This window comes from Aptenodytes patagonicus, chromosome 5 (genome assembly GCF_965638725.1).
Source record: "Aptenodytes patagonicus chromosome 5, bAptPat1.pri.cur, whole genome shotgun sequence".
In the NCBI taxonomy this organism is placed as follows: Eukaryota; Metazoa; Chordata; class Aves; order Sphenisciformes; family Spheniscidae; genus Aptenodytes; species Aptenodytes patagonicus.
The window spans coordinates 2147914-2167010 of NC_134953.1; the positions used below are offsets into that span (position 1 = coordinate 2147914).

At 48.1% G+C, this 19097-nt stretch overlaps 1 protein-coding gene across 8 annotated transcripts; it reads left to right on the plus strand.

The window, feature by feature from the left end:
• Positions 1 to 1405: 1405 nt before the first annotated feature.
• Positions 1406 to 15593, plus strand: NCOA4 (nuclear receptor coactivator 4). Of its 8 annotated transcripts, XM_076338334.1 has the most exons (12): positions 1411 to 1458; positions 2772 to 2822; positions 7584 to 7737; positions 8794 to 8934; positions 9055 to 9143; positions 9340 to 9372; positions 9651 to 9759; positions 10356 to 10427; positions 11108 to 11254; positions 11481 to 12491; positions 12867 to 12956; positions 13774 to 15593. In XM_076338334.1, the coding sequence occupies exons 3-12, from the start codon at positions 7597 to 7599 to the stop codon at positions 13777 to 13779; spliced, it is 1839 nt and encodes a 612-aa protein (XP_076194449.1). In that variant the 5' UTR covers positions 1411 to 1458; positions 2772 to 2822; positions 7584 to 7596; the 3' UTR covers positions 13780 to 15593. The 8 variants fall into 8 exon arrangements, with proteins under 8 accessions (XP_076194446.1, XP_076194451.1, XP_076194452.1 ...); XM_076338331.1 differs by lacking the exon at positions 2772 to 2822 and having other exon boundaries at positions 1406 to 1458; XM_076338336.1 differs by lacking the exon at positions 2772 to 2822 and having other exon boundaries at positions 1406 to 1458; positions 11111 to 11254.
• The last annotated feature ends 3504 nt before the right edge of the window (positions 15594 to 19097 follow it).

The window sequence follows — 19097 nt, forward strand, 5'->3', positions numbered from 1 at the left end:
TGGCTCCACGAAAAACCACTCAAACCGGCTGGATTACGATATTGCCTTGGTCAAGCCTATGGAAGACGCAACAGCAAACCGCTTTGTCCGCTATGCCTGCCTGCCCAAGAGAGGCTGCTCTCTTTACCCGGGACAGTCCTGCTGGGTAACTCGATGGGGGGACACAACAGGTATACGAGCGCTGCTGGTTTTCAAAGGTCAGACGGGGTCGGCATTATTTTCTCTTAAGTCCAAATACACAGAGAAGGATTATACAGCACAGCCTCCGCCTCCTACACGTTTAGATGAAGAAGCCAAATACCTGAAATGCAAGTTCCTAGGGTAAGAGCACATCTGGGATTAGGTGGCTGACTTCTTTCTCTGATGTCAGCGTTGCATTATTTGTACTCTGCCTGCAGCCATGAGCCCTGCCCACGGGTAGGATCCTGTTCAAAAGAACAGCTCTTTGGTCCATGCCCTGTGTGTAGGAAACAGTGACTCAGCTGCCACATCTGTGCAGAGCTGCACAGCTACTTAGCTTTCCATTTGAAGTCCCCTCTCTCTGTTAATGTATGTTTTAAGTACTGTGCAAACACCTACGAAAGGCAGCGCTTCACAGACAGGGATTCTTGGAGGTGCTGGCTGGGTGGTCCTGGAAAGGCTGAGGTCTCCTTGCCTTGAACACCCAGAAGCATGGGCAGCAGCGGCGCAACCCGCTCTTGCTCCCCTCCGGAACAGTAAGTGGATCCTTTTCCCAGCTGAAAACTGCGATGGCAGGGATTAGGAAATGTTCTGCTCCGCTTCACGCCTGGGGAAAAGACAAAAACGAAGCCGAGCCAAGCAATGCACACCGGGGGGGATGCCCGGAGAGCGTGAGCTGCACGGCCTCGTCCCGGGGGAGAGGCTCCGGTGAGGCGGGGCCGCCGAGGCCCGTCTCCGGCAGGGCGACTCGGCCGGGCCGCCGGCCTGCCCCGGGCCGCGGCGGCGCTGGGAGGCCCGCGGGGCGGCCCGCTTCGGGCCGGCCGGCTGCCGGGAGGGCGGCGAGCCCAGCGCCCTCACCGCCACCGCCGCCGCCTTCCCGCCCCGGCTGGAGGCGACGCGCCGCCACGGCGGGCCCTCAGGTGGGCGCGGGAGCCGGCGGGAGGCGCCGAGGCCGCGGCTAACGGCCGCCGGCGGGGTTTTGCTGTGCTGGGTTTTTGGCCGGTCTGTGGAAGGGCATCCCCCCCGCCCCTCTTCCCCCGCCGTGCCTCCGCGCTGCCGGGCGCCGCCGCCGCCCCCCGCGCCCGCGGCCCGCCCCGCTCCGCGCCTCCGCTCCCTCCCCCGCCGCCACGGCGGCGCCGACGGCCGCCCGGCCCCGCAGCCGCTCCGCCGCGCCGCCAGGGGGCGGGGCGGGGGGCGGCGCTCTCGCGAGAGCGGCCGTGGGTGGCCGGGCAGCTGCGGCGGCGCTGTGCCGAGGGGAGAGCGCCGCGCCGGACGCCGGTAAGCGCGGCCTCACCGGGGGCCGCCGGGCCCTGCGGCCGCGGGGGGCGGGTGACACAGGGCTGGGGTCGCCCGCGGGCAGGGCTGGCGGGGAGGGGAGAAAGGGCAGGCGCTACCTTGCCGCGGGGGGCGGCGGGGAGGCGGTGTGCCGTTAATTCCCGTGAGGGTTTTCCCTCGGCAGTCCCGGCGCCGCCGCCGCCGCCGCCCGGTTCGGGCTGAGGTGAGGGAACGGCGCGCTCTTGCTCCTTCGGGGGCGGTGGCCGCAGCCCCGCGTGTCGCGGCGCAGCGAGGCCGGGTTTCCGCGCGGGGAGTGCGGGCGGGCGCGCAAAGGCGGCGGAGAGCCGCTGGGCCCGGCCTGGCCCGGGACGGCGGGCAGAGCCGCCCTTCGGTGGGAGGAGGTGAGGTGTCCCGCGGTCCGGGCGGGCCCGGCGTCCCTCTTCGGATGCGGCCCGGCAGTAATCGGCCGAAAGTCGTTCAGGCGGGCCGGGCGGGTCAGTCGGGGAATGGTAATTCCGTGGTGGGGGGGCTCCCGCCGATCGAACGCGGAGGCGTTGGGGTTTTGGTTTTTTTTTTTTACTGGCCTCGCTTTCTTGTCGTGCCCGGGGGAGGTCACGCTGCTAGCGCTCCTGAAGTCGTCTCCCTCCTTAATTGAAAAACCAAAATCTTTTGTCGGTGGCTGCGCTTTTCGAAGGCTGCATAAGCGGTAACGGCCTGGGTTAGAAACGGTCGGGAGCTGTCGCGCCCCGCGGCTACCCAGGGTTTGGAAAACGCCTCTTGTTAGGTAAGGGGCAAGAGGTTTGAGCCGGAGCTTTCAGGGGCTTCGCTAGTCATTCTTCCAGCGTTAAACTCGGTGTTTGTGGCTGGGATTAAAGGGAAAAGCTGACAGAGGAACAAAACCGTCTTCCGCTGGGGTTTTGGGGAAAGTATGCCGTCACGGGAGGGGAAAAAAAGCTGGCAGCCGTTTAAAAAAATACGGCTCCACTCTGGAGGCGTGTGACGGATGGGAATGCGAAGAGCATGGCGATGCTGTCATGGGCCGTATGCTTCAGGCCGAGCAAGGGATTTGTCAGTTGTCTTACAAAGGGTTTTAAGTGCAAAAGTCTGAAAGATGGTTGTGTTGCAGCGTAAAACCTGTGCTAAGACAACAGCGTGCCTTTTCCACTGCTTTGGTGTTGTATGTCATTACGGCGTAGTGATTTCAGGCCTCCATGTTCAGATATCTTGCGGTTTTTACTCATGTGCCTGCTGCGCTGTACTTAAAAGATATATTAACGATCGATGGAATAAAACGATGATCAGACTTCTTGTCTCAGCTGCACTGGTGACTTGCGACTCTTCGGAACGCAGCTCTTGAAGACACCTCAGTACGTGGGCTTCGTGCGCTGGCCAGGCTCTTCCAGGGCTAAAGTAGACTGAAAAAAGGCAGTCGCGTGTGCTCAGGTTTGTGGCACAGATCCAATCCGGTGCAGGTAGGTAAAACCTACTTGAATTTTAGAAAATATATCGCCTGAAGCTTTTTTTTATTATTCCTTCGGGTGTTAATGTCACTTTCTCTCTCGCTCAGAACTGTTGGAGGTCATTTTTTTTGCACGTGGCTTGTGACTTACAAAATAAAATAACCCCTCCCAGCAGAGGCTCCACACAGATACCGGCTCGTGGTGTTGATGCAGTACTGTATAAAATGCTCGTTAGATTTGGATGTAAATGGAAATTTCTGAGGTTCGGCTCGTGTACTTACAGTACTGCACTCCCCGACCACAACCCCCGCGTACCTAATTTGGGATAGTTACTTAAGAGGAACTACTGTTTTTTGGTGGGGCAAAATGGGAATGCAGAGGGATTTCAGTTCAAACAAGCCAGCTGGTTTAAAACCACATGAAGTCAGGTCGGAGAGACCTTTGGAACAGCCTCGTCCTGCCAACTGAAAGAAATCGTTCCACGTTTATAAATAGAGTCTGCTCGACCTGAGGTTTTGTTCCCTTCGGAAGCTTCTCCCCAGCGAAGGCTCGGCAGGGCCGTCGTCTTGAGGTTATTCAACACCCGTTTGTAATGGGAAACCATGATCTCCCTAAGCTGGGATGGTTGTGCTGGAAGTGAAAAGCTGGTAAAACCAGTTTTCTGCCTGTGGGTTGCGCAGGCGAGGAAGGGTTGTCCCCTCCTCCTCTGCTCCCCAGCCACGTGATATTTAATTAAAATCTAAAAAAATGATTTTTGTCCAGCGGTTTCTGATCTACAAGTAAAAGCAGAAGACGACAAATGTGGGAGGTAACACCTCGGGGTGGAGGCAGGCAGCCTGTTCGAAGACTGGAGATCGTACAGAGCATTAGAAGTCATGCTGTGACCAGCAGTTTTGGCTGCAGGCAGGGTCTTTGCAGTGACAGCCCTCCGGTGAGGCTTTTGGGTGTTAATAAAAACAGCCAAAAAGCTGTCTGTAAGGGCTGGTAGTTATTTTGCAATTAGGAACAGCGATACTATCTTCCTGCCTCGTTTGGGCAGTTCTTTTGGTTTCGTAGCTGTAACGTTTTTACTGATGACTTGTAGGCCTGTGCATGCGCGTTCCTCATCGGCGTGTGGAACTGTGGAAGCGGGAGTAGAGGTGATGAACTCCCGCCAGGAGTTAACCGCATCTGAGCGGGTTACAGTCGGGGGGGGGGTTCTGGCACTTCACAGGTGCAGTGCGGGATGGGGATGGGGACGGGGCCTCTCGGCGGTGGGGTTTGTGCGTGGCCAGGGATGGGAGGTGTAGTTTGGCCGCTGTCTAGGCCCGCAGCCCCCTTTAGCCCTTGTTGCTGCAGGAGAGGCGCGTGCGGAATGCCGTAGCGCTCGGGTGTGCTTTACTTGCGTTTATTGCACGGAAAGGGCACGTTGCCACACTTCTGGAGTCGCAAGAAATAGCGGTTTCGTTGCAAAACGTTCTGGTTTTGCGGTTTAAACTGCCGGTGGGGTGGTGCTGGGAGGCCTTTGGTATTTGAGATGAGAGGACGGGGGAGGGGAGGGGAGGGGAGCGCGGCTGGGGCCCCGCCGCCTGGCCGGGCGGGGGTGAAAGGGATGTGCCTCGGCCGGATCCCCGCCCCGCAGAAAGGCTTGCGGCCCGGGCCAGCCCGGTGGGCGCCCGCCGGCGGGCTCGCTGCGGCGCGGGGCACCCCCCCCAACTCGGGGCGGCCTCCCCCCAGGCCGCTGCCGACGTGCGGGCGCGGGCGGGAGCCGTGGCGGCGGGGCGGGGCGCGGGCCGGCCGCCCCGATAAGGCGCGGGAGGCGGCGGGGAGCCGGGGCGGGCGGCCGCCGGCTTCCCTCCTCCCCCCGCCCGCCCCGGCCTTGGTCTGGGTCGGATCGCGGCCGCCTCCGGGAGCGAGTGCCTGGAGCGGAATTTGCCTGGGGGGGTGGTGTGGGGGTGTGTGGAGAGCGGGACGCGACGGCCCGAAAGCGTTTTGGAGGCCGCGGTCGTGCGGAGCAGGGGGCTGGACGCGGGAACAGCTTCATAAGCAGGACGGTGCCGAACCGCTCCCTTCGCCCGGAAAGCGAGCGCAAGTTCAGCTGAGGGGGGTGCGTGGGGGCGTGCGGGGGCGCGCGCCGTGACGGGGTACCTCCGTGGGGTTGGAAACAGTCCGATGACGTGGAGGTTGCCAAAACCGGTGACCCTGCGTCGCAGCAGCGCGTCCTGTCGCAGAAGTAACTGCGTGTCGTTACCGTTGAGCCCGAGTGTATGATCTCGGGTATTTCAGAGCACGGGACCTGAAAACGCCTTCAACTCCTATGCTATTTGGTGATAATTGGGAAGCAAGGGAATAGGTGGTTACCCCCACTTGTTGTGGTTAGAGGCTTGCGGAAATTGAACAGAAGGATGGGTCGACTCTCATCCTCAGCTGTAACGTTAGTTTTATTGGCTAATTTTTGGCAAAGAGTAAGAACAGCCATTTTACAAGGGCTGGCTGGCTGGAGGAAAGCAGCATTCGTCCTCTCTGTATACATTTTGGAGAGAGACTCTTGCAATCAAATGAAAAACTGGAAAAGCAACACAGGCAAGTGTTTTCAGAGCTTATCAGAGGAGCACGTATAAGTTTCTTAAACTTGACTGTGCCGGTATGCAGTTGCTAATGCAGCGTGTGAGAAAGTGGCATTTCTTCGGGCATTGAGCCCAACTCCCTAGTGGCATAAATTCAGAGAACACATAAATGGCAACGCGGCATACTTCGGACCTGGCGTTTGTAGATGCACAGCTTAACATCATGTTCACAAAACTCTTCTAAGTACATCGTCTGCTGTGCGAGCAAACATGGCATTTAGCCTTTCAGACTTTGACTCGGTTGTTACATAAGGGTATGACGAATGAAATAATGAAGAACAGTAAGATTTTCTTTTGTTTGTTTACTTTTGAGTATATGACAGCTTTTAATGTATCTAACGTCCTCATTTTCTTGGCTGGGTACCTCTCTGCCTTTGCATTAATACTTTTAGAGTATATTTGAGAGCTGGGGCTCCCACTTACGTTTTCCTGTAGGTTGTACGTGAAAGAGTTGACAAGCGAGATAAACCTTAAGGGGTGTTGTGAAGAGAAAGCTTACCGTTTGTTGAACATCACTAGCAAGGTGCAGATCATGAAACCTTACGGAATTGAACCTATGAATGAATTAGAGTATGCAAATACAGGGACAGAACTGGCATTCATAGCACAGAATGGAGAACGATGTGTTTTGGACTTCTGCACCCTGTCTGATTTGGTCTAGAATTAACATAAGCTTAAAAAAAATAAATTCAAGTTCACTTCCCTTGTAGTTGTGCTCTGCGCTTCCTAGAAGACGAGATGTTACGGCGAGGATGGGATTGAGTTGCGTGCAGGGGCTTGGCGTGGCTTCTGTGCCTGCTCCGTGCCTCGTGGCTGGGGGCAGCTGGGAGACGGGAAGCCCGCGGTGTGGAGGGAGCCGAGGGAGACGCAGCCTCTGCCGCTGCCTGACGGCGAACCTTGCTTTTTCTGTCAGCTTCCACTTGCGAACCACGCCTAGCCCTCTGCTCTCTGAAATACACGACCTCGGTGTGTCTGGTGGGCCTTGGCTGGAGAAGGATTTTTGGTTTGCAGTTTATATGGTCACGGGGCTTGGAAATTGAAGACTAAATAGCTGCTCAGTAACACAAGCTCCGTGGTCGTCTTGTCATATTCAAAATACTCTTTTCAGTTCCCTCCAGAGAAGTGGTAAAATCTATGAAATATTTAGATTGGCACATGTGTATGCTTTAATTAATTCTGCTGGGAATTTCCATAGCTGTCATTGCTGAAGACTCGTTTTAAATAGAATGTTTACTACAAATCTTTAGTTAGTGCTTCAGGAATCCTATGAAACCAACAGGAGAATTGAAACTCTTTGGTAACAAAATACCCACCGTTTAGAAAAAATGCTTATATCGATGCTTCCCATTTTTACTAAAAATCCATATTTAGCTTTTTTCCCTTACTTGCAGAATCCTTGCCAGTGTAACTTCTGTAGAAATTTTGTAGCTGAGCCCCTTTCACTTGAGGATATGCTGAAGCCGAGTAAGTTACCGCGGCTGTGACCACGACAAAAATAATGGGCAGCTGCTGTAAGTTCTGACCTTTGCAGCTTAGAAAAGAGTGATCTGTGTATCAACACTTGGTTTTTCAGTTGATCGAAGCGTGTTAGAATTTTCTCATGTATGGGAGCCAGTTCATTTGCCTGCAGCTGAAAAAAAGGGTGACTGAAACAGTCCCTGCCCCTGGCCGGGCCGTTCTCCCCCAGCTCCGGCAGAGCCGCTGAACCTTGCCTGAATCAGCCCTCAGCTGCTGGAGTTTGCTGGATAGACAAAAAAGCCAGAGGAAGGTGGACGGCAGGGGAGGACTGCCTAAGCTCCCGCGGTTGAAGCTGTTGTCAAGTATCTGTTGGTTTTCCTGCGATTGTGCAAATTCCGTGGGCCGAGGCGTTTGAGAGACCGTTGTCGCACCTGGAGAAAGCTTTATCTACGTTTAGAAAACTTGCATCAGTGTAGGGTCTTAGGGTGTTTTTTTTGTCCACCTTTATAGTGAAGTAGAGCAGATGGTTCTTCATATGATGCTCTTCCTCCTCTGTTAAAGAGGAATAGAAACTATTAAGAAATTTTTTTTCATTGTGTTTTAGGAACACTTCAAGAATGAGTCTACCACAAGATAGAAGTAGAAATTCCTGCAGCAGCGAGCCTCTGGCAAAGTGCCTTCAAGCAAAGAAGGACTTGGAAACAGCTATATCTGGAATTGTCAAAGCTGAACAACAGATTAAAGAGAACTGGCGGGAGGTAATTTAAAATTCTTTTTAAAAAAAAAAGTTTTAATAACTAACGTGACTTTAATGACAGTTTTTATTATTCCAGAGTACTTTCTATTATGACAGTGGTCTGAAATTTTCCTAGAGACTTGCAAGCATCTTGCTGTGTAATTTGGTGTTGTGGTTTAACCCCAGCCAGCAACCAAGCCCCACCCAGCCGCTCACTCACTGCCCCCCCGGTGGGATGGGGGAGAGAATCAGAAGGGTAGGAGTGAGAAAACTCGTGGGTTGAGATCAAGACAGTTTAATAGGGAAAGCAAAAGCCGCGCACGCAAGCAAAGCAAAACAAGGCATTCATTCACTGCTTCCCATGGGCAGGCAGGTGTTCAGCCATCCCCAGGAAAGCAGGGCTCCATCACGCCTAACGGTGACTTGGGGAGACAGATGCCATCGCTCCAAACGTCCCCCCCTTCCTCCTTCTTCCCCCAGCTTTATATACTGAGCGTGACGTCCCATGGTATGGAATGTCCCTCTGGCCAGTTGGGGTCAGCTGTCCTGGCTGTGCCCCCTCCCAGCTTCTTGTGCACCTCCAGCCTGCTCAGTCGGTGTGGCATGGGAAGCTGAAAAGCCCTTGACTAGTGTAAGCACTGCTCAGCAACAACTAAAACATCAGTGTGTTATCAACATTGTTCTCACCCTAAATCCAAAACACAGCACTGTACCAGCTACTAGGAAGGAAATTAACTCTGTCCCTGCCGAAACCAGGACACTTGGTCATGCTCTCGGTAAAGGTATTCCTGTATTACTAGCTTAGGCGCACAGGATTTACTAGAGCTGTTGGCTGAAACGTCAGGATAGAGAGATACTGCAAATAACGTTGTTCTTTGACACTTCTTTAAAGGTAGCCTTGGAACTTTTACTAACTGAGCCATGTGGTGCTGCGGGTGACCGTGGTTAGTTTTTGAGAAATAAATTACTCCAAAAATACCACTTATCTGTGACAAACATTATTTTGTAATCGGTGCAGCACAGGCTTGTTCATGCTCTTTGACAGATGTTCTAGAAATGGCACATGTTACCCCTACAGGTAAAAGCCAAGATTCACAGCCACATAAGCCGGCACCTGGAATGCCTGCGCAGTCGTGAAGTTTGGCTGTTTGAGCAGGTAGATCTCATTCAGCAGCTGAAAGAGGAGGCGTTGCAGCAGCAGGCGCAGCAGCTCTATTGGGTAAGGTTTGGGTGTAAATTCTTGCACTGGTGTTCTTAAGTAAACTGTGTCCTTGCAGGTGTTTTCTCAACTTTAATCTTAGAAGCCAAAACAATAACATGTGTTTTGTTTTCCGTGCAGTATTTGGGACAATTCAATTGCCTTATTCACCAGCTGGAACGCTCCTGTAGTAACGAACTAGCAAACCAGATTTCAGTTTGCCTGGAGAGGTAAATATATTTTATGATGCAAGTTAACACAATTGGTATTTATTTTGACTTAGGAATTTAATCTGATTTTTTTTTTTTTTATTCTGATAGAACTAACAATAGATCTAACGCACCGTTACCTCATTTTCAATGGTTCCTAGAAATAAGATCTTTAAAGCAGTCTGAGATATGATTCTTCTCATCTTTTTTATCTTAGATTGAAAAAACAGGACTATAACGAGCAGTGGAGGTACTCACTTGTGCGGATTATTTCAAATATTAGTTGTTGATGGCAATTGAAGTAAGAAGGAGAAACTTGTGTTTTGCTGGCTGTTTATTCTGTTCTTGGTTTGTGGAGAGGCATCTCGTTATTTTTATGCAAGTATTAAAAGCCTTTCTGTTACCTAATTAGTGCCCAGTCAGTTTGGAAGCCTTTTTATGAAATAATGGATTGATTCCCAAAACATGACAGCTGAAGAAGATTGTAATTTTTTTTTTCTTTCTGTAACTACCATCTTACTCTTTCAGACTGGCAAGTCTTACTCTTAAACCAGAGGAGTCTTCCATCCTGAATTTTGAGGCTGACACGTCTTACCTTCGCCAGGCTATTACCTCATTTGGTTCAATTAAGACGATGGTAAGCACCAAGACTTTCCTGGGTTGGAATATTTGGAAAAAAATCTCTTTCTGAGGCAGTAAGGTGCGGTATATGCCAAGTGATATTTCTACTTTTAGTTGTACACAAGATCCATTCAAGCTACGAGTCGTATAGTTTTAGCTGTATAAAATACACACAGTGGTTTATTAACTATTGCATGTAGTTGTGCATGCAACCGAGCTTAGATCTAGTTACGTACGTGTTATTTTAACATATTTTGGCCGAGACTGAGGGAATGGTGATTATATTCTTACTCTGTTCCAGCAACTGAAAATTAATGTTACTGTTTTTCTTTAGTTATGCATCGTAGATGGCTTTCTGTGATATAAATATTTTGGGATTCTTATGTAAGCGGCGTATCTCCTGTATTATTGGAGATAATTCTCGTAAAGGAAGTGGACTGAAGGGAGTATTTTTATAGTAAATCTTTCTCCATTCTGTTTTTAAATGTTGAGAAAATCGTTAGCCACAAAGAACTGACCAGCTGTAACTGCGCTTTACTTCTGCTTTATTGTAGAGTTCATCCTAGAAACTGGACAAAATTGAGATTTAAATTAACTTTTCTTTCCTTACAGCAAACCGTAGAGAGAGAGAATACTTCTCCTTGGTTCCCAGGGCAGAATTGTGCCCTAATGAACTGTGAGCAGGTAAGATTAAGGCTTGCATCTGTGAGCGTTTAATTGTATTAAAGGGAAAAGGAGGACTCAAGCACAGTATGTTAGCTTGCTTGAGTAATGACTGCTGTTTGTTTGTTAAGACGTTTGAGTAGCCAGTACCAGTCGCTGTGGTGAGCGTTGGCGATCTGACGTTCTAGCTGCTCCAGGCACAGACGTGCAAGAACAAAGTATGAAAGTGAATCTGGAGTGTGACTGTCGGTCAGAATTTTTTAATTGAATATTCCTTGATGTTGTCAAGTCAGGACTTGGAACGATCCGATTCCTTGTAATGCAGAAATTAATGGGAAATCTTATGCTGGGCTCTGCACAGGAACAGCGTCAGTGAAGGAGGGTAGCAAATTAGCAACGGGAGTTGTGGTCAGAAGGAGGATTATGGCTGGGTTACACGTATCAGAACTGTGCGTTGTAGAAGTTGTCGCTTCCCTTTCTTGTCATTTGCTCTCTGAAGAATCTGGGATCACAAAACAGTCTATCGGTGCAGTGGCTTAAAGTCATACAGGCGACTGAAGATTTACTTTTTCCTTAATTAGAAGTGACTGGTTTTTCTTTTGGTTCAGAAATACTGATGCATGTTGAATGCCTGTCTTGATGTTCACCATAGATTACCTCAGCAATTAGACTTTCTCATAACCAAGAACGTTCTTTCCCAGCAGAAAACGTTGTGTGGGACAGTGAGTGCCTCGCTTGCTGACTGGTTACTTGGAAGCAGACCTGTGGGTGTTTGCCAGGCTCCGTATGTTCCCAGCACCAATCTTGAAGAATGGGTTACGCAAAAATGTGCGTCAGAGCCCAGCCAGGTAAGCCTTTTATGCACTAACCTAGTTTTTAATAAAGAGGAAAGCAGAGTGTCCAGTTGCAGGCGGAATATGGTGGGAATTAAACCTTCTGTAGTTCTCTTCACTCTGCCTCGTGTTCAACTAATACTTTTGCACTTAACTATCGGAAGGCTCCAAGCTGTAACTGTGCAGTTACTGAGCATTGTCTTTTAGTGTTAATAAATGCATTTCAATGTGTCTTTACTAGGATTTAAGTTCTTCCAAAGTCTGTTATTTTGAGCAAGCCTGGGGAAATCTGAAAGATTTGGAAAACTGGCTCCTGCAGAATCAACAGCGTGATGTTGCTGGGAAGACAGACTCCCCTGGCCGCAAGGACTCCACCTCTACTTTCAACTCGTCCTTTTCCACTATTGAAAAGGTGGAGGAATTGGAATCCCTTGGACAAGAAGAGATGGACCTTTCCGACTGGCTGCTTACTCCTGACACAGAAAATGGAGGTAGTGCTTCAGATGAGAAATGGAAGTATGAATTTAAACCTTTTAGGGAAGAATTTAATTTGAATGATTGGCTCCTCAAAGCTGAAACGTGTACCAGTTGTTGTGGCAGCCAGATCAAAAGTGTGGAAATTGAGAACCTGGGAAATCTGAAGTGCCTGAATGACCATCTTGATGGAAAGAAATCGCCCACTACATCTGCTGTAAATGCTTGGCTTCTTCAGCATCCCCAGGCCCCATTTAAGGTGGAAGATGTGTGCAAGGCTAATGAGCTGTGTGCCAGCTTTTCAGAGTGTGTGTGTGATGAAAAGTGCGGAAAAGAGGCTCTGTGTAAATGGCTTCTGAAGAAAGAAGGGAAGGATAAAAATGGAGTTCCAGTCAGCCAGAAAGATGTACCAAACCCTGAGCACGAGAAGACAAAGCCTGCTGCCAATACCTGGCTTAACCCCGCACAGCAGCTCACAGGGGAACCCATTAGTGCAGAGAAAGCGGATTATTCAGCAGAGATCGCAGAACCCTTGAAAGTGTTGCTCGAAAGGCCTCTGACCAGCTGGCTAGCCAAGTCTGAGCACAAAGCAGAAAGTGCAGAAGAAAAGGCGAGCAGGGAAAAAGCAGACAATAGTTTCAAGAGTCCTTTCCTAGACCTCGTGGCTCCATTCCACCTCCCCTTGAATGTAAACAGTTGGGTGCTGACTTCAAACGACCTAGAAAATACTAACCCGCCTCCAGCGGAAGATAAATGGCTTCTACGCAAGAAAGCACAAGTGAGCATGTTCATAAGTTTTTGTTGCTGCTGTGTCTTAAGCCAATGTGCCGGGTTTATTGTTTTACTGAATCTAATGCCTGCCTTCTCTTCCAAATTCATAGCTCTTCTGGATAATACTGACTGACAATTTTTAGGTTTCTTAGCTCTTTTAATGTTTTCAGTGATTCTTACTTAGTTACTTAACGAGGCCAGTGTTTAACACAAAAAAAAAGTTAATTCTGAAGTATAGCTAGTCTTACTACATGAAGAAAGTATTTATCTCCAAGACTCAGAAGTCAGTTTTATTTTCTTTGTGAACACTTGGCAGAATTTGAAGATGCATCAGAACGTATTTATGTTTGGAGATCAGTAATTAAGGTGACTTCTCTTTCAGGACTTTGGCCTCCCTACAGTTTGCGACCTTTTTGCCTGTATGAAACTCAGTGGAGATAAAGAAAAATGGCTGTACCGGACTCCTTTACAGGTAGGATGCGCAGAATGCATTAGAACAGCTGAGCCTAAACATAACTCGGGGGTACAGAATACAGACGATGGCAGCTAACTGATGTCTTCAGAGTTCTCTATACGTAATGTTTGACAGCATTGTGATTTTTCTCCCTGTATACCTTTTTAACAGCTTGGACCATTCTATTTTTTCATTGTTCCTCCTCTTTTGATCACAAGCCAGGGAGGGAATTAGTTACGTTCTTGAGTAAATCACTCTTCAACTGATTGACACTTGGTAGAATCCTGGTAACTTCTATTGTAACTAGAATGTGCAATTAATTTCATAGAACCATAGAATCATTGAGGTTGGAAAAGACCTCTAAGATCATCGAGTCCAACCGTCGACCCAACACCCCCATGCCCACTAAACCATGTCCCTAAGTGCCTCATCTACACGTCTTTTAAATACCTCCAGGGATGGGGACTCCATCACTTCCCTGGGCAGCCTCTTCCAATGTTTAACCACTCTCCCAGTACAGACATTTTTCCTCACGTCCAATCTAAACCTCCCCTGGCACAACTTGAGGCCGTTTCCAGGCAGCTTCTTTCTTATCTCAGTAGTGTATTTACAGCTGATGTCATGTTTCTCTAATTTGCAAAGATAACTGTTTTTGAAATTCATGAAAAAAGTCCATCTTAGCAGGCGTACTTCAAACCCTAAAAGGCAAGATACTCAGTTCTAGGAAGTACTTGAGTATATTTCCACCCCCCCCCGGGTGTCTTATCTGTGTTTTTTTCCAAAGGTGTTGCTTTCTGTTTATCAAAGAGAATAACCCAATTTTAAATTTGTTTAGATGTGAAGAACTGGAAGCATTGAAATCGTCCCCTTCCTGCTGATCAATCGCACATCACGCTGAGTGACTGCAGCCAGCTGAATTCTTGTGTTTGTGTTTGGCCGTCTGCTTTTTCTTCTAAAATTGTAACAAAAAGAAAGATTACTCATATAACAGAGTTACGGTGCAGAAGATGCCTTTTTGTTATGATTAATTCTGAAACGTAAACCCAGTGAGCATAAGCAATCTGATACTATAGAGGTGTTAGTAAATTCGTATCTGTTACGGGACTACGTGAATCTTCTTTAATGGGTTGTCACTTCAAGTATGCTGAAGCCAGTGCAAGTATAAAGCAGAATCTCTCTGGTGCTGTGAAACGTCCACCTTTGGCAGTGACTTCACAAGTGTTGCCGTTCCTTTCAGCTGCTACAACTTTGTCATGAGCTGGGTTCCAGCTTACTGGGATTGGCAGATAACTTAGGCTGTACTTGGAAGCAATTTCTTTTATTGAGCAGTCGCTAACTTTAAAGGTTTCATTTGCATCTTGTATTGGTGCATCTCCCGGCTGAGTATGTGGAGTCCAGATTTTGAAAAAGACATGAATTTATGGGACCTGACGTGAGACAGGAGAATTGGTAACTTAGTTTTGAATAAAAACTTTGCTTGCAAATTTTTGAGCTGTTCAGAGAGCAGGGTAGGGTGTTAATTTTCATGCATCAGTAGATCAGATCCTACCGTGTCCCCAGCATTTAGGAAGACTTTTGAGTTTCACTGAAAAAGCCGTAAGATGAAATGTGCGTGTTTCTGCTAGTTTTAGATAATTCATAATGAGCTTTTATTGACTAAACCACTGGAAAGCAGGCATCTTAGCCACATAATATTTAAAGGTAATATTTGGGGAATTTGATGCCTTCTCCTCAGATGGATGTCATGCTGTTTAATTGGGAAACACTAACTTGGCAAACTGCGTGGCTCCCACTGATCCATTTTAAAGATATTTAAGCTGTGGATTTCCATGTTGTTACGCGCAGGAAAGTGGGGTGGAGTAACTCTGATCCCTATAGCTGTGGACATAGTACGAGCAATACCTCTTTAGGTATTTAGCATTTTGAGCCCGTAGGAAGGAGTGCGGAGATGTTAGATGGAAATGTGGATCATGCCTGTCAGCTTGCATGAAAAACTGTGAAGTTACATAGTTTCTGGTGCAGCTTCCACTCACTTAACAAATTGCTCTGAATGACTATAAAAATAGCCTCCCCTTTTCCCCATCCCTGCAGCCTGCCTGGGAATAGAAGTGATTTCAGTTCTTCACAACACTAGAAAAGAAATTGTTAGCAAGATCCAACCTTGGTATCCCTTCGCAGTGTGAACACATTCCCGCCTGACAGAACCTGTGCATTTGGTTAAAAACAAGTTTTTAGTCTGAGAGGGGGACGCCGCACATCTGAAACCAGACCCCAGAAGGGTGTAACATCCGTGGACCGCTTGAGGCTTTCGTACTGTCATAGGTGGGGCTTTCTGCTGGAAGCAGAAAAATGTTTTTGAAGTTCACTTTCCCCTTCGAACGTGTCCTCGTTGCTGCATGGGGAGACTGCACTGTGACTAACTCCAGTAATAGCCTAATTTGATTAGCAGTTGAACTTAATGAAGGTGATTGACGTGCAGGCCACCTCTTATAATTCCTTGTAGTCGTCATTGTGTGCTACTTTGTCAGTTCATTATGAGCCTTTAAAACTTGGGGGTATCTATTCCTTTACTTACTCAACTGACTTGTTATCACTAATTGATATTTATGTAAAACAATGATTAGTCTTTTCCATTAAAAAATAATTGCAACCAAAGGCGTGGTCGTCTCCTTTGCAAGATGGTTAACAAAAAAATGCTGCGGCACGTTGCCTAGTTAACTTCTGTTTGGATGCAGCTGTGCTTCCGCCCCCGTACGGGATTCGCATGTTTTAGTTCTCTATTTCACCACTACCTGCAGTTGCGCAGAGCCCTGCTGTCGAAGCCAGGAAACCCTGGCACCAGGTACACACCTCCTGGGTAACTGCTGGCCATCGCCGCACCGAAACACGAGCTCCTGGACACCCGGCCTTGACTCAGCTGCTGTAAGAAATACAGATTTAGGCAAAATGGTGCTTGTTTCTTACCGCTCTTGAATACTTAAGGAGGATTTGTGGATTTTAGTGGCCTCGAGTCCTCTTCTCCCATGGCTGCGGAACATCTCTGGTCTGGCTGTGCAATTGGAAGTTAGTTCTTCTCTGGCTCTTCTGCTCTCCTGGTTTTTGAACATCAGACCCCCCGCATGTTTTGTTCCTCCTTTGAGGATCTTCCATTCCTTTAAACTGGTAGAAGTGACTTAATCCGGGCTGCATTGTAGCATAAAGACAACATTCTCGTGAGACAGCACGCAGTTGGGCCTGGCAGCCTTTCAACCACAATACCTTGAATTTCATGTGTGGGTGTGCGTACACGCAGTTTCTATAAAGGGACTAGAGGTGCTTTGTTAGAAGCAGCCACGTGCAGAACTCCTGAACGTGCATCCCGAGTATCGCTTTCAAAGATGGGGAGAAAAACACTTTGGGTCTTCCAGAGACAAGGAAGACAGAGTAGCCGGAGCAGAGAATGCTATTCCTGGCTTCTCTGGATAACGTTTGGAGACCTTTTTTTGAGCAATCTGGGATTATCGGATTGTACTGAGTGAACGGGGTCCGCTCCAAAATGCTTAATTCTACTTCTCTCCCTCCCTCCCTGTGGAGGCTGTAGTACCCTGTGGTGTCCCTGCCGCGCCTGGCATTCAACAGCACAGGCCAATACTCGCAGAGGATGCAAAGCTCCACTCAAAACATACCAATTTCCTAACTATCTAGAATTTATTACATACAGGGGTAACCTGCTGTTAAAGCAATTAAAGCATTAAAAAGGATTTTCCCCCCTCCTTTTTCAGTCCCAGATTAGGTCAGAGGAAGCAAGCTACGAACACTGGATGGCTTTTCTGCCCTAGCATACATTTCCCTCCTGTTTTCAGCAGCAGCTTCTGCTGCATTGAGGAAGCTGGAGATTCCTACCACAGGACTAGCAATTCTTCAACAAATTCCCCCAACTGTAAGAGAAGTCACCTGCTGACAGGGAATGGTGAAATTGCCTTTCTCCATTCCAAAGACTACACAAAAGCAGCTTTGCAAGATTCAAAAGCTTTCATTAAACCTGTTGTCTCGGACTCCCTCACTTGCTGCCACAGCATGGAAAGCGCTCTCAGATCTACCAGCAAAACTAGATGCCGTGACTGGCACTGCGAGAGGATAAACCACCGCTCTTCAAGACGGCCAAGGTCTCCTGTGCTCGCATTTATGTAATGCTGCATGGGAGGACTGTCAGTGGCTTGCCAAATCCTGTTTGCGGCTTGATTTTACTTCCTTTTATTCCTACTGAACTGGGATATACTTTTGGTCACAGCTTTAAGTAGCAACTTTATACTGATTGTTCGCCATTAAATTGTGAACACAGTAAGTCTCGACATAGAACATCACAAAGATGTTCTCTGTATTCCATACTTAAAATTCACCTCCCTTGCTGCTGCCTCCGTGCTGGTTGTCTTTCATAGCTCAAGCTATGGATCACTCCATATACAAACCGGTTATAAACCAAAGCTTTTAATAGCCCTAGAAACACAGCTATTGCAGAAAAATGCACTCAGCTCTGCCCCTGAGACAAGCAATTCCAGGAAATTGGAGGTTATTGCAGACCAGATAACATGCTAAGTTGTCTCAAGAGTCAGCCCACCCTTAAGGTTGTGGCAACTTTGAACTTACAAAAGCTTGTTCCTACATTACCTCCAGCGCACCTAAAGAAGGAAAGACGTTTGTTAAGCTTCACAGCTTTCCCGCTTCAACTAGGGGCAGAGAGCTCCTGGGTTGTATTTCAGTCCTGAAAAAGTCTCCAGCAAAACTAAAAGACACATTGCAAAGTTCCTGACACTTAGCAAGCAGCCCTTCCCCACCACCAGCCCCCGAATTGGCTAGCACCCCTTCATCCAGCATTGTCAAGAGTGTAGGAGTGCAAGTCCTATTAACAGTGACCAAGAAACGTGGGCGGGGAGGAACTCACTGATGCCAATGGGGAGAGAAAAAGCAGCTCAGGAATAAAGTGCACCCGTTTTCCTGATGTCCCACCCAACAGCACTGCACAGCTGGTGCCTATGTCACCTTTCTGCAGCCTGTGAGTAGGATGGTTTCTTTGGTGCCATGGTCCTCAAAAAAATGCATGCTAGAAGGTCCAGCTCTGGACTATCCACAACAGTAATACACAGCCCACTAAAAGACAGTGGAACATAAAGCTTAAGAAGAAACAGCATTTACAAAGCGGGTGAGAACAGACCAGTTTTCTTTCCTTTATGCTACATCTACTTTGACCTGCTATCCAAGCAAAGCTAATTGAGTTCAACTGTGAAGGCTTGTTAGCTAGAGCACTTGCTCTATAAAAAGCTAGTCTCAGCAGTCACCTCCTCCTAAAGAGGCTTCTCAACAAAGTTGAATTTCTTCTCAGAGGAAGGTAAGAGCTACCACCTTCCCTCTACTGCTTTTATTGTTGTTGTTTCTATTTTCTTGAGTGCAACGTAGTTATCTAGAGCTGTTTCAGTAGGGAGAATTCAAGTAAACTCTTGTTTTGCATTAAGTTGTCTACTGAGAAGTAAGTTTCTTGTTTTTCCTTTGCCCTGCCTTCACACTGTCTCAGACCTGTTCAATTGTTTACAGACTCTATTTAAAAACTGAAGGAATCAGCTGTTATACAAGAACTCTAATTACTGAACTAATTCACAACTTACTGTTTAATTTATCTGCAAACAATACTTGGTATGTGGTTTAATTTTAACACTGGAGAAGGTGTAGGTTCATCACACCTTCTCTTCATTCTGCCAATAACCTACAAACATCACCTGGAGGAAAAAGCTTGTCACTAATTAAAAATCCTGTAATAGGCAATGAGAGGAGTATTTATACTGCTTGGTTTCTAACTGTTGGCTAAACAAGTTCTGAGATCCTGGAGCACGCAAGTGTTTTGATAATCCACTGGCAGCTGTTCTGCAACAGCAACTGTACCTCATCTAGAAACAACCAGTTCCTTATTTATTAGAGCAAATAAGGGAGTGGAGTCAAGCCCTGGTATGCCTCACCATCGCCTCCCATCAGGAGACAATCAGCCTCTTAGTTCACTTCCCCTCACCCACTAACTCCCCCAGGATTTTATCACATCGGTCCTTCAAAAGGAAACTGTAAATAAGAGTCCCTGGATGCGGCACTTTTTTGTCTTATCAGCAGTAGGAACAGCAAAGCATAGAAACGGCA